Source organism: Colius striatus, chromosome 5 (genome assembly GCF_028858725.1).
Source record: "Colius striatus isolate bColStr4 chromosome 5, bColStr4.1.hap1, whole genome shotgun sequence".
NCBI lineage: Eukaryota > Metazoa > Chordata > Aves > Coliiformes > Coliidae > Colius > Colius striatus.
In genome coordinates, this window is record NC_084763.1 from 25,542,231 (window position 1) to 25,561,636 (window position 19,406).

At 36.6% G+C, this 19,406-nt stretch overlaps 1 protein-coding gene across 6 annotated transcripts in view; it reads left to right on the forward strand.

Annotated features, from left to right (window-relative positions):
- The window catches only part of HYCC1 (hyccin PI4KA lipid kinase complex subunit 1), a 47,048-nt gene extending 28,307 nt beyond the window's left edge, over nucleotides 1-18,741 (forward strand). For 4 of the 6 annotated variants that reach the window (XM_061996761.1, XM_061996759.1, XM_061996760.1 and 1 more), the window contains exons 5-11: nucleotides 2,498-2,578; nucleotides 2,927-3,042; nucleotides 3,381-3,476; nucleotides 6,863-6,979; nucleotides 7,676-7,763; nucleotides 8,276-8,435; nucleotides 16,323-18,741. In XM_061996761.1, coding sequence (XP_061852745.1) covers nucleotides 2,498-2,578; nucleotides 2,927-3,042; nucleotides 3,381-3,476; nucleotides 6,863-6,979; nucleotides 7,676-7,763; nucleotides 8,276-8,435; nucleotides 16,323-16,879 — 1,215 coding nt within the window. In that variant the 3' untranslated portion in view covers nucleotides 16,880-18,741. Of the gene's footprint in view, nucleotides 1-2,497; nucleotides 2,579-2,926; nucleotides 3,043-3,380; nucleotides 3,477-6,862; nucleotides 6,980-7,675; nucleotides 7,764-8,275; nucleotides 8,436-15,161; nucleotides 15,457-16,322 lie in introns of all 6 variants that reach the window. The other 2 variants (XM_061996764.1, XM_061996763.1) reach the window with 2 other exon arrangements.
- Nucleotides 18,742-19,406: the final 665 nt, after the last annotated feature.

Sequence of the window (19,406 nt, forward strand, 5' to 3'; positions counted from 1 at the left end):
AATTAACGGTCTCCTTTAATTTTGTAATAACCTTAACCCTTTTTTCATATTTTCTGTGAAAAATGTAGTTTGTTATTAAATTGCTGCTTTGAAGAGTGCTATGAAGGAACCTTTTAAGAGCACCATGTTTTAGTTAAGCATTTATTCTTTTTGTGGCTGCTATAAAAAACTTAGTGCTATTACGTTCATTGGGATTCTCTTCAGTGTAGTTTGTATGTTCTGAATGTTTTAGGAAGGCTTTTTGAGATGTGAAACAGTGATGAATTTCAAGTCTCCTCTTCCTGTTCTGAAAATCTGGAGAAAGCTTCTATCCTTCTAAAAATCGTCTCAAGTACCTTTACCAAGCAAGTGAAAACTTTTTGATCTGGGAGTCTGCTTAAGAAGACCCAAGTCCTTATTTTCAACTCTTCTTCAGGCAGAATATAGGCTTCCTATGTTTTCTGTGTGCTTCATTGTATCTGAGAGGAAAAACATTCCTGGAAAGCATTTGGTATATCTTATGCCTTAAGTCAATTCAGTCCTTTATTTTTATGAGGAATAATGCAAAATGTTTGATGAATGTAGCTATAATCACTTGTCAATCACAGAATTGTTTTAGTTGGAAAAGACCTTTAAGACTATCAAGTGCAACCATTAACCCAACCCTGACATGTTCACCTCTAAACCATGTCTCTGAAGCTCTGCATCTACACATCTTTTGAATATCTCCAGAGATTGTAACTCAGTCACTTCCTTGGGCATGCTGTTGTCTTTTCCCTGGAAGAGATTACATTTGCAGTTTGCTTAGTTGTGAACAGTTTCTTCCTCAATTAGTATTGTAGCCATCCATCTCCAGCTGCTTGGGGATAAGAAGGGTTTCATAACAAGCTTCTGCAGGAAGCTGTAGATAGATCAGCCTGATTTTTGGAAACTTTCTTCTTTCTGCTCTCCTCTGATGTTGTATAAAGTGTGTAACTTAATTAAGATGGTACTGTTCTTCAGTATACAGTGTTGAGAAGGTAGTAGGTGATCTTCTTAGACATGTGTACATACAGCTACTTTATTTTTTCAAAAGCAAGAGGAAAGATGTAGCCTTCACAAATAGTAATCCTGTAAATATTTTGTGGTCTCTTGGAAATTGAGAGAACTAACATTCTCAACAGAGTCCTGCAGTTTCTTACTGAAGAACATTGAAAAATTAAGCATTGCTCAGAAAAATTTTAGATTTTCAATGTTGTCAGGGATATGGAATTATTGTGGCTGAACCCTGAGATCATGAACTGATTTGTTCTACCTTCAGCTTTGAGACATACAGTGGTAGCGCATGCCGTTTTGGCTTTCCTGACTGTAGTTATTTTTTTCCTAATTAGCTTCAGATCTTGAAATGCACTCTTAAAACTTAGTTACAGATCTGTTTAGAATGAAGAGTCAAAGTATTAATAGTTTTAGATTTTAAATGTTTGGATGTAGCCAGTTTCTTCCCTTCTCTTCCTATGTATTGAGGAAACTGTTTTCTGCATTGATGCAGAAGCAATATTGAAAAATAAAGTCTCAGTGGTTTACGTGAAGAGTGGAGGAGTTGTATAACTCTTCAGACAGAACAGCTCAGCATGACTTTTAGATACTTCTTAGTCTTCCTTTATCACCTTATGTTCTACTTGAGAACAAGTGTTTTAATTATTACTGTGTGAAGGTAGTCCTTCAGGCTGACAAGGCATGGATATAAAGAGATGCTTAAGCTCCTCTCTAATATCTGCCTTTGGATATATGAAATCCGCTGCTGAAATGTAGGGAAAAAAAAAACCCATTCTGGTGTGTGTAGTGTTGTTTATCAGTTAGGTCTGCTTTGGGACTCCTGAAGTTTGCTACTTGAAGTACATCAGTGCTCTTCTGTGATATGCAGGCACATCTTTTTTTACCTACTCCTTAGTCTTCTGCTAACTTATAGGAGTCAGTAGTCTGCCAACATACTGCTGTGGTTGCAGGAAAGTAGCTTCTTTAAAGCTTTGCATCCCTGCTCCTTGTATCTCAAAGTATGGAATTATCAAACTTGGAGTTTTTCAAATGCACTGGTGTCTGCTACTGTCAAACCATACGATGCTGCAGTCGTTCCAGAGCTATGATATTTCCAAAACAGATTACTTGTGGAGTCATTACTTGATGAGTAAATAATTTTCAGAACGGAATTGTTGAGCATTAACCTTCACAATTAGCAAATACTGTATAATTTTGAAAAAGATAACACTGTTTAAACATATTGAGATTTCCAATTAACGTCTTTTAGATGGACTGTGTATGCAAATCAGAGTGCCCTTTACTAAGTGATTTGAATAATCAGAAAAAAGCAAATGCACTGTGGTAGAAAGCAAATATAATTTCCAGCTGGTAGCTCAGATTGTTATAGTATCCTACTCTCTCAATGATAAAGCATTGTCTTTCTTTGTCCATTCACCCCCACTTGGCATTTAACACTTGAATGTGTGGCTTCTGAGCATTGTTATCTTCTATCTTTTTCCAGGAGATAGTTGACAAAGAAGGACATAGCAAAGTGCTGAGTTTCACAATTCCATCATTGTCCAAACCTTCAGTCTATCATGAAGTAAGTGACGGTCTACAACAAAGTTGTTACTGATTGAGAGAAGCAATATGCTTTGGGGGCTTATTAAGACTAAAAGTGAAAAGTGCTTTGAATGTGTTGCGTGATGACATAGGAATGTATATATCAGTGTTCTGAGTACTACTAACTGGTCTCTGAGGCCTCTTCAAGACAGAGTAGTCATAACTCCAAAATATCTGCTGTAAAATAACTTCCAAATCTAAAGCAGCTGAGCAATCAGATAACCTTAGGCCTGTTGTAAAGTTATATATAAATATGGTGCTGATTGTTGTTTATTTTCACTTGTGTTCTAGCAAGGCTTCATGTTTTGAATGACCTTTTTTCTTTTAGCCTTCCAGCATTGGCTCGATGGCTCTCACTGAAGGAGCTTTATCGCAGCATGGTTTGTCCAGGGTTGTATACAGTGGACCTCATCCTCAAAGGGAGATGTTAACAGCACAGAACAGGTGAAAGTGTATAATAGGATTTTGCTTGAGAATCACTAATTAATCTGATTATAATTTTTAGTATAGTTATAGACTGAAAGTGAATAGATGTGTTGCATTTTGTGATGATGTTGTCTTGTTTGTTTGTAAACACATGTAAATGTAGATGCAGAAAGAATAGCAGCGCATATGACTAGGCCGAGAGGGAAAGCTTACAGAACCAAACTTCTCAATTGCCAGCTTCATTGAAATGAAATACTAAATCTGTTCAAATAACTCTTACAAATTTCTGTGTAAACTTGTTTTCTTTTCAAATATACAATTAGTAATGTAATTGTAATGTTTCTTACAAATCCCAGGTTTGAAGTGCTGACATTCCTTCTGCTCTGTTACAATGCTGCCTTAAGCTACATGCCTGCAGTTTCTCTTCAATCATTGTGTCAGATTTGTTCAAGGTAATTTCAGTCAGTTGATTACACTTACAATTGCATTTTCAAGTTGAAACACAATCACTTTGAACTTTTCTCTTTTTTGAAAAAGAGCTTCATGTTTCCAAAAGCTGCTTGCAGACTTGACTTTTTTCTTAAACGTTCACAACTGCATTATTTGCTTTTAAATTATCTCTTGTATAACTTTGGGTTGAGACCTCAAAATGAATAAGTGGTTACCCAGGTTATATACAGTGCTGCTAAGTGGAGAGTTCAATTCAAGGGAAAGGTTTGTTTTCAATCAAAGTATTTGTGTGTTAACTGAATAAAATCAGAAAAGTTGTCATCATAAGTTTTGCATTGCAAGCTTATGAAATATATTTTGATGCTGTGCAAGTTGAGACTTTCTTGAAATTGTAGTAGATCTTGAAACTAGAAATACATCTGTTCTTACAGATACTTTGGATATTTCAAAAATCCGCTCTTACTTAAAAAAAAAAACAAAAAAAAAACCACAAAACCACAAAAATCCCCTCTGAGCTTTATATACAGTGTCTATTTTTGGTGAATTTCTTTTTTGAGAGAGCAAGAACATGTAGTAAATGTGTTGGTCTCTAGATTTTTTTGAAAGTGGACTTTGAGTTAAGGAAAATATTAGTAGAACCAGGAAACCCAGGAAAGAGCTGTAAGTCAACTGCAGCAACTTTTTACCAGTTGTATTTCCCAGGTACCTCACACAAACAAAACATTGGAACACTTAGCAATATTTATAAGAGTCTTTAAAAGATCTTTCTTAGATATGCTGGTCTAAAATTTAAAATAGGAAATACTTAGAAGTTAAGGATTATGGGCAGGAGACTGTTGTTGCTTATCCTACTTGAGTAGGATTTGATTGTATTTGGGATAAATAATTTTTAAGAAGCCTCCAAAAAACACCTAAGCAAACCACCAGTAGATGCAGCAAGTCTTCATACTTCAAAATGTTGATTGTTTGAATACCAAAGTATTTGATATTCTAGAATTCAAGTTTTTTCTAAGTCCTTTGTTCCCTGATGGTTTTGGCATTCATGTTTCTCTACTTAATGAAAATTTTGCCTTCACGGCATTTTAGGAATTCAAGGGAATATGTGTCAGAAGACCAAAATATCTTTCAGTTTGGCTGTGGTGCTGACAAAGTTCTCAGATGAATCTGTAGAATAACTCTTTTAATTGGTTTGAGCAGTGTTGATTTTAGGTTTCTTTTGGAAGATCTTTAGGAAAGCAATGTACAATGAATCTGCTTTCTCCTAGTAAGTCCAGTTCAATTTTTTTATGACTTTTCTAAAGAGACAAAAGCTTTTACTACTACTTATTTACAAGCATTAACTGTAAATGTGACAGTTGTAGCACAAAGTATATCTCAAGTGTTGTGTTAATCCAGACATTTTTGTATTCAGGCATCTTCAGTTACGGACTTTGTTCTCATAAGAATATTATCTTTGAAGCAGTTCAACTGCTGCTGTTCTAGCTTGTATAGAGGAAGTAATTCAGATCACAGTAGGATTTCTTAAAACTAAGCAATATTGGCACCAATGTTGTGTCTATATTAAGGTCTTTTCTATACCTATAGATATCTTAATCGCTTCAACAAGGCCAAGTGCAAGATCCTGCGCTTACGTTGAGGCAGTCTTGATATGAGCACAAACCGAGGGATGAAGGGATTGAGAGCAGCCCTGTAGTGAAGGGCTTGGGGATACAGTGCAATATGTACTCAGAGCCCAGAAAGCCAGTGGTATCCTAGACTCCAGTAAAAGAAGCATGGTGAGCAGATTCTTCCATTGTACTCTGCCGTCATGAGACCCCACATCGAGTACTGCATAAGTTCTGGGATCTCTAGTAAAAGAGAGACATGGATCTGTTTTGTGTTCCTCCGAGTCCAGGTCAGAGGGCTGGAACACCGCTCCTCTGAAGAATGGCTGAGAAAATTGGGTTGTTCAGTCTGGAGAAGACTCCAGGAAGACCTTGTTGCAGCCTTTTGATATGTGAGGGAGGCTTATAAGAAAAATGAGGCTTTTTACGAAGACCTGTAGTGACAGGACAAGGGACAACAGTTTTAAACTAAAAGAAACTAGGTGTAAAGAAGACATTTTTTATTATGAGAGTGGTGAGGCACTGGAACCAGTTGCCCAGAGAAGTTATGAAAGTGGTGAAAGTCAAGTTGGACAGGGTTTGTCCCTTCTAACCCAAACCATTCTGATTTTTCCTTTATAAACATCTCATAGTGTTTTCATTTCCTTGCATGTTGTCATTGGGATGGTTTCCTGTCTTTCCTGATGAGGTGTTTAAAATATTTTTTGTTGTTTTTATTTGGAAACATGGTGTTGTCTACATGACAAGTCAAATTTAGATCATACTAAGTACAGAGAGAGCTGTGGAGCCATAGAGATCTCCAGGGTGTTCTGTGTGGGAGTTTTTTTGTATTTGTTTTGTGGTTTTGTTTTTCTATAAGTAGCCAAAGTAGAAGATGAGTTGTAGAATAGAGAGGAAGAAAAAAAGTGCAGTAGCTTAGTGACAAAGATGGTATTAGTACAAAAAGGCTCCTGACATCTCTTACAAATGTAACTTGGAAGATACTACAATACAATCTTAACTCTTTTTTTTTTTTTTCATAAAAAGAAATAAGAGGAGTTGTACAAGCTCTCTGGTACTGAGGCTAATGAACTGAAGCTTTCTGAGACTGAACCTAGTCTATACTTTGGAGAAGGAAATACTGTGATTAATGTCCAGTAATAGCCCGTGAATTGAATATTTAACTATTTGGTTTCTTTGACTTCGAAAATGTTTTGACTAGAGAACCTGATGTGAAATTTAGGTCAGATCTAAATTCTAAAGCTGATTTTTTTACTGGATTTTAGAATAATTTCATGAATGTGACACTTCTGACCTCTTGCTGGAAAACCTGTATGCTGCTTTTACATTATATGCAGTGGTGTTCAGGCTTCTGTCTGTAATGTTAATAGTTGCTGTGGTCCATTCTTCCTGAAGTGAGGGTTGGCGGTTGGTCTAGATGATCTCTAAAGGTCCCTTCCAACCCATACCATTCTATGAAATACCACTAACTTATTTTTTTATCCGTTGTCAGGAAAATTTGTTGATTCAGAATGGCTTTTACTGGTAGTTTTCTTTCATATTCAACCATAGTGCAAATGTAAGAGGAGTGTCTAAGCTAATGTCTCTGGAAGCATTTGAACTGTGTTGTAAGAGGGCATACCCTTGTTCTGTAAGAAGTAGTCTGCTTTAGCACAGGGTTGTTGATGGATACTTTCCTGTAGGGCCATTGTCATTAAAATCTACTCTAAACACCTAGCTTTGTAGTCTTCTGCACAAAATGAGTTCTACATGATTTGCTAATGAAAAATGCATGATTTCTTTAGAATTTGTGTCTGTGGATATCCTCGCCAGCAAGTGAGAAAGTACAAGGGAGTCAACAGTAGGATTCCAGTTTCATCTGAATTCATGGTGCAAATGCTAACAGGGATATATTATGCCTTGTAAGTTTTGGTTTTTTTTTTAATATACATACAAAATAAAGAAATATCAGCTTGATTTCTACAGTCATTTAGACATTCAGCCTTTTAAATGTTTTATTTTCTAGTGAACAGATGCTGTATCTATCAATAATAAGATCCTCAGAAGGAGAACATAGTTCTCCCAACTAGTTTACCTGTGTCATACTGGGGAAAGAGGGATAGAACAGCACTTAATAGGTATAACTGCTGATGGGGAAAAAATCTTTCAAAAAAACCTTTTCCAACTATTGTTTTCTGTTTGCATTTTTCCATGCTTAGTTTTGACATCAGTCAAGTTAAGGAAAAAAAGGTCTTATTTCTCCTCTGAAATGCTCACGTCGTCTACCCTTTTATGATCATGTTAACAGGTGAAGCTCTCTATTAACTGAAGTAGAGACTAGTAACACAAGAATACTCAAAAGGGGAAGCAATATTAAAACAATCATGTTTGAATTTCAGACTATTACATACCACTACATAGCTGATCAATGTAATCCTGCTCAGGATGGTGAACAAAAATAAAACTTTGTCTCTAGATACTGCTCTCTAAGTAGCAGGCTTGCTACTGATGAGCACAAGTAGTTCAGCTCTTCTAAACTGAGCTGTAAAGGAACACTAAATCTGTGAAGGGTTGTTGATTGATACTGATGCTTATTATATATATATTTACCTTTGTAGTTATAATGGAGAATGGGATTTGGCTCGTAAAGCTATGGATGACATTTTGTATAGAGCACAGCTGGAACTGTATCCAGAACCTTTGCTGGTAGGTATTTCATCAGTTTCTTAGAATAGAATTTTTAGTTTAGGCAAATCTTTCTGTGAACATTTGTGATGCAGCATAACACCAGGAACTGTAGTCCCACGAGGTCTATGTGGCTGTGCTCGTATGAATAGCTGGATCTGGAAGTATGTACACGGATGCACATGTATTTTCACTGTACTTAGTTATTTGGTCATCTTCTCTGGTGAAGAAGCTGTTTTCAGTAGAACACTTCCAAGTCTTAGAAGCTTAAATGATAGTAAAGAAGCACTCTGCAGTAGTAGCTGCATCTTTAAACTAGAAACTTTGTTTTAAAAAGTGACAAGTATTAGCTCTGAGAAGTAATTGCAACCAGCAAGATTTGTAGCCTGTGTAAAAATCTAGTGTTCTTTTTGACCTTGAACTGGAATTGTACACAGTATTCTTTCTGGCATAATAAGAATCCCCTAACAGAATTCCTCTTCTAAAATTTGGATCTTCATGTTGAGTATCTAACTGCATCTTTCCTGTTCTAGGTGGCTAATGCAATAAAAGCTTCACTGCCTCAGGGTGCCATGAAATCTAATAAAGAAGGTACAAAATGCATTCAGGTTGAAATTACACCTACTTCATCCAGAATATCAAGGAATGCTGTGACTAGCATGTCTATCCGAGGACATAGATGGAAAAGGCATGGTAAGAAACATTCAACTTTTTACATGTGTTTAAAACAATATTTCAAATCCTTCCTCCTAACAAGCAAGCAACTGTTGGGAGGTTTTTATTTTCTTGGCTGACGAATTGGAATCTTAGTGGTTCAAATGAAGTGTATTCTTTATTTCCTTAATCATGTCAAAAAAAAGCCAACTAACCAAAACCACAACCACTGCTTTTGTTAAAGGGAAATGTACAAAGTTACTATTATTTAAGGAGGCCAGTGTTCCAGCTTTCTTAGAAAAGTAGTTTGTGGTACCTAAAGCAAAGCAAATATTTAACAACTTTACCACAGAACCTCATCTGTCTTAAATTACTTAAATAAAAATTAGATTTAAGGGTAGAGACATAAATTATTAGAGTTTGATGTTGTGGTTTAGCTTTGGCTGACAACTAAACACCGTACAGCCACTTACTGCCCCACAGTGGGATGGGGGAAAGAATCAGAAGAGTAAAAGTGAGAGAACTTGTGGGTTGAGATAAAGACAGTTTAATGTGTAAAGCAAAAGCCACATGCACATGCAAGGTGAAACAAGGAATTGGTTCCCCACTTCCCATGGGCAGACTGTGCTCAGCCATGCCCAGGACAGCAGGGCTCCATCATATGTAACAGTTACTTGGGAGCACAAACACTATCACTCCAAATATCTCACCCTTTTTCTTCTTCTCCAACTTTGTGCTGAGCATGAAGCTACATGGTCTGGGACATCAGTTGGGCTCAGCTGTCTCAGCTGTGTTCCCTCTCAACTTCTCCTGCACCCCCAGCCCACTCGCTGGGGGATGGGATGAGGAGCAGAAAAGACCTTGACTGTGTTAGCACTGCTCAGCAGTAACAGAAACATCCCTGAGTTAGCAACACTGTTTTCGGCACAAATCCAAAAGTGGCCCCTTACTGCTACTGTGAAGAAAATTAACTCCATCCCAGCCATAACCAGTATGTTTGGGCAAACTAAGGGCATCCATAAAGTAGAACACAGGTCTGGGATGAGAAGTAGTAAAAAATTGTGCTGAATGTACCGCAAAAGGAGAAATGTTATGTTCCACTTTTATCATCTTTAGATGAGGAAACTGCTGCTGGACCAGAGACCACAGTTGTCAGTGGCATGTTCTGCTGTGCTTGTAATTGTGATGACAGGCTACGTGAGTGAGTGTAGATAAGAATGCTGTTCTAATAGGTTCAATAAAGATTTTGAAGGAGCAACATAAAAATTTCTGTATAATATGCAGTCTGTGAGCTTTTGTAGTATACAGACAGTTCTATTTCAAAAATATTGCTAAGTTACGTGTCATAACGGACCAAGAGGTAATTCAGGTAGGTGTTAAGAAAATAATTTTAAATACACTGGAAGAAGATGTCATTATGATAATGACAGAACTTTCTGAGCAGTACTGGTACACATTGGTACCAATAGTAAGATGCCAGAGGGAGTGAGGGGGCAAAGAAAGGCAGAATAACCAAACTTCTTTGAAATTGATTAAAAACTACTTAAAACAGTCAGACAAAGCTGAGGAGCAAAACATTAGTGTCTAACTTGAGTGAGGTGCAATAGCAAATTCTTACTGAAATCCTAAGACTCCAAAGGCCTATTTTGGTCTTTATTATTTATTTTCTTCAGTTTTTAAGCTGGGATTATTGATCAGAAGCAAGAAAACTGTATGATAGGTCAGCTTTTAAGTGGACAAATGCCCTCTGAAGCTTGACAATTTTGTCAGCTATTATTTTTGAGTGGTTCTGGTGCATGTTCAAATGAGGTGGTGGTGGGGAATACAGATCAGGGATACTAAGTACTCATTCAATCAGAGGGTTTGAAAGTGTATTGGAATAAACATTCCCTTTGTCTTTATGTTTAAAGAAAAAAATGAAACAAAAATGTTGCAGAATCAATATTAGTACTGTCTTTGTAAGAATGCAGATTTTTCAGCAAATACAGAAGTTTTTACAATTATTGTCATCTTGCACGGGTGGGGGGACAGCGGGGGAGATGCTTGGTGAAGTTCAAGGGAAAATGGGTGAAACAAGTATGCCCTGAAGCAGATAACAGCAGGATGAAAAGGAAATGAGAATAATAGTAGGACTCAAGGAAATGGAGCATAATACTCCCATAATACTGTGGGAATCTCATAAAGCAGGGCAAATTGTGAGAAACAGTGATAACTTAGATGATATTAACTAAGTGAGGAGTAGTCATTGTTTAAGGATGACAGAAAGACTATGGACTTCTAAAAAAAACACTCAACATTTTGTTTGGGTTACTGAGAAAACTTTGCATTTACCTCAATGATACAGGATTTAAGGAAGATGAAGAAAATAACTTGGTGTAGGAGGGGAGCTTGTATTGCAGGTTGTGGGAATAGTTGTAAATTTGAAGACTATATAAATATTAGGCTAGTTTAGAGGCCAAAACTGAGTCTATGGTGTCCTTAAGTAACTGATAGTCTTATGGTAAATGTTCTGTGCATAAACCACTTCAGCTAATCTCCTCAAAATTTTAACTTTAAAATGCAAGCAAAACTGTTGTTAGAGACTTGAAAAGCCTTTTGAATTCAGAGTGGATGGTCTCCTGATTTAAAAATTCCTAATAACAGAATTCAGTGCCAACAATTCCTAAGAAAAGCAAGATATGGAATAGATCTTCAGGGTCAACATGCAGAAAGAATAATGAGGCTTGTGCTTACAGATTGTTTGACTTAAAATTAATACTGGAATTGGTAGAAATCAGATGACAAACCTTGTTTCTCGTAACCATTATTATTCTCTCTTCTATGGTGTAAGGAGAAAAATGTATTTGGGGGGTTTATTTTTGTGCTCCAGTATAATAAAAATAAGTTGTACAAATGGATAAGAAAACCAGAGGAGACAGCTGAGATGTAGCTTGATTTTACACATTACATGGACCAGAAGTGAAGTGTCTCTTGGGGAAATAAGGGCAGCAATTTTAAATCATTAACTATTTCTGTAAAAAAAAAAAAGTCACATTTCCAACTGAGAAACATGATTTTTTTTTTCCTTTTAAAAAATTCAGTTTACTATACAAGTTTTTCAGACATTAGATCTTGATAGCCTTTGCTAGAACTCTAGATTGAAGTCAGTTTTGAAAAAGCTCAACTGAAACGTTTATTTTTGTTGTGATGCTCAACACAACTGGTGTAGCTCATGCATTAGTGTTGTTACTTACAAGGTTTTTTTTAAGTATTTTTTAAAAAATTAAAAATGTTAAAAAATATTTAGCAGCAGTGTTAATACTTGAAATAGTTATAACTTCCAGGAATTTGGAATGAATGTTAATGTGAGGATATAAGCTTGATGCTTTTGTGAATAATTCAAAATGCTGACATTGTTGTGTAGGAAATGCAACTTGAGCTTGTGGTGGTTAAAACATAATTACAATCGAAATGGGCAGTTAGCTTGTGCAGCCTGAGGTAAATGATGTAGACAACCATAATAATAAGGTAGGCTATGATTGAAATACCTTTTCAAGTAATTCTAAGCAACTCGTAATCATGAAACGCATACATCAGAGTTGGTTTTACTACTCAAAGCATTCAGAAACGTGACTCCAAATGCCTTTTCCTTCAACTGCTATGGGCATATTTATATTAACTTTCAAACTGACATAATGATTCAGTTCTGTCTGCACTATTTTGCAGTATCCTTTTTCTTTTTTATACATTGCCTTGTAGACTGAGTATTTATATCCCTGTCTCAAATGACAGAAAACCAAACAGTGTGAAGATGAAGGTTTATTTTAGGTGTTCTTAAAAGTTTAAAATAAGGAGGGAGTGCTTCTACGAAGGACACGGATTGTGTAGTCTTATCCCTTCCACAAGACTGTAGGTGCTATGCTAGACATTGTTAACAAGAGTTGAGATGCACCCTGTATTCCTTTTTTTTCCACTACTATCCTCCTGTAGCTCAGTGTTAAACTCAGGGAAAGCTATATGGGCTTTCATTAGAAGTAGTTAATAGTATTGCATTTAGAAATGCACACCGATGCAAACACAAGTAACTAAATATTGTTCTTATAACAAAATCTGTAACAAAAAAAATCATCTGTTCCTCTAATTTCTACTGTGCGCTCTGACTCTCAATTCCTTGGAGCTGGATGCTGTTTAGTGCTTTTCTGCCCTTAGTGGGGAAGGGACTAACAGTAAGCTCAGTTCTGCCTTCTCCCCTCTCTGCTGTTCTGGCTCTAAATGAAGTTTCTAGCAGAATCCTCTTGTACATATGGAGATCAGTGGATCCTGGGAAGAACTTGTGCTGAAATAAGGTGCTGGTAGCTGCATGGATGGGGTAGCAGGAAGAAATTTGAAGATTGCCAGAGAGGCACAGGTACCTCACCCTAGTAAAACGGGACCAATGAGGCCAGTGAGAGCATTTTGCTTCTCACTAACCTTTCTGCTCCTGTGTTTTTAGAAAAAAAGCTATATTTGATGGTGTCATTATAATTATCGTATTGATATCTTTATTATTATTGCTATTGCAGTTCATGATTCTTGGTTGTTACTTTTATTACCAATGACAGAAGACTTGCAGAAAGTGCTGTTAGGAGTAACATTTAGTAAACAGTTCTGCCTTGAATTTCCTGCCAGATATCAGGAAATCAGTGCATAAAACCAGTAGTTTTTTAATGTCATTTCCTTTGGATAGTACAACTTGTTAAATAGATACTTTCATTAGTAGTTGACTAGTTAGAAAGAATTGTGGTACTTAGCATTTGCAGGTAAAATCAGGGACAGGTCTCACACCAGGGGACACTGATGAATCCCTGCCAGAATAACTTCCTAACTGAGATTTGTTTCATTGTCAAAAGTGCAGACAGCACAAATGCCAGCAAAAAGCCCAGTGCTGTAGCCCACTTGACTGACCTAGAGGTACACTGTGCCTGCACGAGAGTTCTCTGTGCAAGGATAGGGGGAAGAAACGATTTCCTCCAGCTAAGAAGCATGAGAACTGCTGCTGTGAAAAATCAAATTGTCACAAATTCCTCTGGTTTTGGACTTCAAGTTGTCAGCTAAAATGTCCATACTGCCAACTTCTGTCACATGCAGTGGCAAACTGGCCATGTAGTCTGGGTAGTTCTGACTTAATCCTTAGGTCTGAAAGAGATGCATTGTGAATAAAACACAGGGATTCAGTTTAAGTTTATTCTGAGCTCTACTTTTAGTGCACTTTTAGTCATATCAAGTTTGTTATCATGGTATTTGTATATAGTATACATATATAACACCTATAGAATATATAACTATCTAACATATAGTGTAGTTCTCGCTCTTCTTTGCTTGCAATTCTGTGGTATACATCTTCATGGAAGATGTGCCATGACTATCTGTAATTGATGGCTTCTCTTTTTTTCTTCTCCAGGTCATCTAAATGCAGTTTTGTGGTTGTAGAGCTAGTGCTGATAAAACAGTTGTGAATACTTTTAAAAAGACTTTCAGATACTGAGAATACTTCAAACACTGTGGAGCTGACAGGTCTCTAGGATTGTAACTTGTCATATTGCAAATACTTGGAATTTCCCTAAAGTTTCAACTCACATTTTAATTTTCTTTTTTTTTTCATCTCAAGGGTTCATCCTTCTCAAACCTGTCTTCATCTAATGTAGACAGGCATCTTTTGAGTTAGGATTTGTATTACCAGGGCCTTGTAGGAACTATTACATTCTTATCACTGAATGTCATTATTGAATCTCTTACGCTAACGCGTAGCTGTCATTCTCACACTTTGAGTAGCAGTGGAGTTTTCTGTGTGCTTGGGCATTTTTGTCTGTGTCTGCAGGAATCATTGACTGTCTTAAAAAATACTTTTTTGGACAAGCTGAGCACCTGTATATCTGCTGTTAATGACTTTAGGCAGATGGAAAGAAGTAATCTTAGAACCAGGCTGCATTGGTTCTTGCTGTATTTTTTTTTCTTTTTCCCCAGTGCTGCAGAAAATTGCAGTGCTTTCCCTTCCTGCAGCTTAATCCCTGTTTTCTCAGCTGTACTTAGTAACTGACGTGTGTGACAGAAGTTTATTGCAAACTAATTTAGTTGTAAGGTTATGTAAGAAGCTTAAAAGGCTGAGGAGATGAACTTTTGTATGATTAGTAGATGACAAAAACTGCAGCATAACTCCATAGGTTTAATCTGAATAAGTTGATTTTAGTAACTGCAGAATTTTCCTATTTGTAAATATCTCTCTGGTTTAAAATAGTTTTTTGCAGTGAACAAAGAAGACAGAAGTCAAAGTGTGCATGAGTTGTCTTAGTTGTTTCACTGTAAGTTTTCGGGCTGACCGCTCTATGTGTAGTATTCCTAGTCTTATGTGATAACACATGAAGTTGATATGCCATTTCATTGTTAAAGTAAATTTGACTTTCGCATGATAATACAGAGAATATAGTCATGAAAGTGAAATATGGTGAACTCTTTGGTTTCTTGTAATATCTGAATGCTTGTTTCATGATCCTCAGAAACCTCATTTTTCAAAGGTCAAGCATGGGGGTTTCCAGTATGTGGGTGCAAGCCAATAATTGGAAAATTGACTCCTGAAATATATAAATAAAGCAAAATTGTATACTCACTAATGTTGCTAGTTAACAAGAGGTTAATATATGAACATCGCTTTAATTTATGATACTTTAGTCATCTGTATCTGTTGACTTTTGTTTCATGTTTCATTTCAGACATGTTTTGTTTTGTTTTCTTATCCATCTTTAATTCTAGAACAACCAGAGAATGGTAATGATGCTACTGAATTGGGCAACTTTATCATACCTGAGATTAGTGTCACAAGTGTGGCTGGAGAGAGGACCGGGAATGGGGAAAAGAGCAGAGCACTAGCAGAAAATGATGTTCAGCATTTACAGGCAGTACAGGAAACAGCTACAGACCCTAGAACTGACAGCAAAAGCATGCCAGAAATCAGGAGGCAAAAATCTGTAAGAAAAATGATGGAGGATGGAATAAACTCATCTGGCAGAGTGCAGTTTTAGCAGAGCACTTGTAGCTGCACTCTAAGGTACCACTGTTGATTGAAAGAGTCACTGCTGCATGTTTGGAGAATTAAAGTATGCAGTTGATATATTTGCATGTGTAATAACAAGAATGCATGTATTGCACACAGCTTCGTCTGTGCCACAGACAATGACGACATACTTACAAACAGGGTTATTTGATCTGGAGAAAATGCATTGTGAGGCTCAACATACCTTTGAGTCTCTTAAATGTATTTATTGCATTTACAAAATCCGGTGATCAATGGTATGAAGAATCCATCAAAATGGATGTGAAAAGCATCTCACTGTGTACCTCAGATTTCTCAAATTCCACCTTTCATGGTATACTGGAGAGCTCACGTTGCGCTTGAGTTTCCAACTCATACCACCAGACCTGTGATGCAGAAGGTGACCTTTCAGTCCTGAGGCATTCTTGGGTTGCTAAACGGGCAGGTGCCATCTTGGGTGTCCTGGAGCATTGATCACATACTTTTATAGTTAATGAGCTTTGCAAAATCATGTATTGGAACACTTCTTCAAAATGAGATTTACACTTTTTTTTTTTCCTTGTTCTGTGTGGTATCTTCTAATCTCTAAGTTTCTAATCTCCTGCATGAATTAACAAGATTACTTTTTTTTTTCCAAAATCACTACAAAATGAGATTGTGGGCATGCTTTTTGATCTAGTTAATACAGCATTATTTGCCGTAACTTTATATCCTAATGAACCTTAATTCCAAAAATGGAATAGGTAAGTGTCTTTTCTTCTGTTCTCTGCTCTGTTGCTGTATGGCTTCGTGCTTGCAAGTATCAAAATCTAGCAGTACATAAAACCAATACATGTGAGACAGTTAATTGCTGATTTTTTATTTCTTTTCCTACCGTGCAGGTCCTACTGATTTAGCCGTTCAAGAAGAACTGATAGAAGTATCTGAAGCTGATGAAGGGTTTTACTCTAGAGCTACTTCTAGTACGAGTCAGTCTGCCCTATCTAACAGCAGCAACATGAGCAGTAAGAACCTTTTAGGGAAGAGCCAACGAAGGTCTGGAGGAAGCAAAGCTGGAGGAAAAGAAAAAGAAGGAGAAACCTGCAGAGAACACTTGTCACGAAAACAAACTCATAGAGCCATGAGTGAGAATCTAGAGCTTGTCTCTCTGAAGAGACTGACACTGACAACTAGCCAGTCCCTGCCCAAGCCTGGCAGCCATAGTCTGGCCAGAACAACCACTACTGTGTTCAGTAAATCCTTTGAACAAGTCAGTGGTGTCACAGTTCCAAGTAATCGTGGTGGTGTGTCTGGTACAGAGGCAAACAGATTTTCAGCTTGCAGTCTTCAAGAAGAAAAACTGATATATGGAACAGACAGAACAGATCTTCCGATTTTGAGCAAACAACCTAATCAGCAGCGACCTCCTAGTATTAGCATAACTTTGTCAACAGATTGATACTAAATTGGCAAGTATGCAAAATAAAATACTGAGGATTTGTGCTGATATTGGTCAGTTGGTACATGAAGCTCATCAATATGTTGTACATTACTTTCTTAAACCTCAAGCCCATAAGTTCTTATTTGGCTCACATTTGGCGGTAATACCGAATAGACAATGGTTGTAATTATTTGCATCAACTTCTAATAGTAGAAGAAGTTCCTCTTTGACTTACTGTATGTATACATCTGACTGCTTACAGTTTCATGTGAAGTTTACAGCTTCACCAATATAACAAGCGTTGCTTGGTTGTTTAGCCACTGACCAAGAAGTGTGGCTCTTTACAGCTGCACAGTACAGCTGGGAACAAATAGAGCTTCTTACCCAAATTCTACACTTTCACTACTACTTGGCATAGATAAAACTGCAAGTACTTGTTTTATTTAGGAGGAGTCTTGCAGTGTGGGCGTGAAACTTTGTAATGGCATTGTGAGAACAAACATGCTCTTACATTAGCCATGGGAAACCTGTGCTTACAGATAAGGTTAAGACTAGAAGCATTGGTTCAGTGTTTGATGGTATGGTAGTTTTTGTAATGTCAGGTAGTGTACATTGCATTGTTCATTCTTTATGCTTGTGTGAGTCTGAGTTATTGATGCATTTTGGTTTATCTCTACATATTCGAAACTGGGCCCAAAGTCATACAGCAGCAGTACTTGTAGATGAGAGTTCTTATCAGTTGCTATAGTAGTCACTCTTTATATTTACAGACTGTGTGACACACTCTGCCTTTCTTTCAGATTCTTAAATGGACACAAAGTTACTCACTGAAAAGTTGCTGTCATCAGTATTTTTATTATTTACGAGGAAGAGATGTGCTTATGTAACAATATTATGTAGGAAATAAGGTATGAGACCTTTGTACTGACTCAAGCAAATCAGGATTGTGACTGTTTAACATGAATGTCTTACTTGAGACTAAGAGAATGCTACCAAAGGATGTGTACTTTCAGTAACTCACAAGCACAAAGGGAAATTATAATGTAAATATAACTAGCACTGAAATTCCTAGTCTTTTGTACTTATTATTTTTCTAGTTTGAAATTCTAAACCAGCAGCCTGTGCAAGGTTACCTGATCTTAACTTCAGTTAGTTTGGTGACCTTGTTTGATACCAACTTTTATAACATTAAGATTTTGATTTAAACCAGATATTAAAACTTCTAAAGCAAAAATTGGGAGAAGCAATAGCTGACAAAACCATTCCAGTAGCAGCAAGCAGCCGATAAATGGACAGTATATTATTATGAGTGGAGAAATAGGATGAAGATCTAAGGCTTAGTCGTGCCCAAATGTCCAGATTTCTGCAGCTACTGATCACTTGTTGTCAAGCACCTTGTAACAAAACAAACACTAAAATTCTGGTAGACTTTCCTACTTCCCTGGAGATGACTTTAGATATCCCTTTTTTTTACTCAAACTGAAGCACAATTAACTGCTAAGCAGCTAAGGTTGTTCAGGTTGATAGCAATTAACAAGCTGGTTAATTAATGAATAGAGATAAGAGGACATACTTGATTGGGACAAATTGTAAAATTATACTTCTAAGTCCGCAGACTGGATGTGTACATTTCTTAATACTCACTGAAGTCTCTGGAATAGCTGCATCACTCTGTTAATGTTTGTCTTCACCTGAAAGCCTGAATTTAAATGAATGTGCTATGCTTTCTCATTCTTCAGTTTATTGTGTGACACTGCTCTGTTCTAGTAATGCAGTATTTCTCCTTTTTACAAGTGAATGGTTTTCTTAATTGTACATGAAAACTTACATTCCTAATGTATAAACTACAAGTTTGTCTATTTAGTGCTTATTAATTTGGCCAGTGAAATAAACTGGTTTTTTGAAGTTATATGTTTTCGTAAATACTTTGTGTGACATAATATTTTGCCTTTCTACAGGTTTTTCTGCAATACACGTTAGCACATTTGTTTCAGATTGACTGATATGTGTCTGCTGGAGCATATATAACCACAAGCAATAGAAGAGCTTTAGGCAGTTGATAGCAGATCTTGGCTAGCATTTCACATACTGAATGCAGAGCTCTTCCTTTCCTTGAAAATTGTTCTAGATGTTACCAAGAAATAACCTGCAGAACTTAAGAGCTGCCTCCTCATCTGCTCTTGCAAGTGTGGCATTTAAGACTACTTTGGAAACACTTTACAATAATTTTAAATTGAAGCGTGAACTCAAATAGGTAAATTAAACAGCAGTTGGCAAATGTTTGTTGTAAAAATATGAATTGTGAGTTAGTGGTAAGGGACTAGAATTTTTAAGTAATTCTGTTGGTCTAGTTTTCTTTCACTTTATTCATGATTGTTGTCTCCACAGTAGACACTCTTTAAAGATGGATGTTGGTATAAAAGATGTTTATTATACTCAGAGATTTAGCTATAATTAGAATTTCAAAAGATCTAAAATGCAGATGTGTATCATGTTTTACAGTACTTTTATGTACAAGTCAATCAGTGTTAAGTTAGTTTTTCCT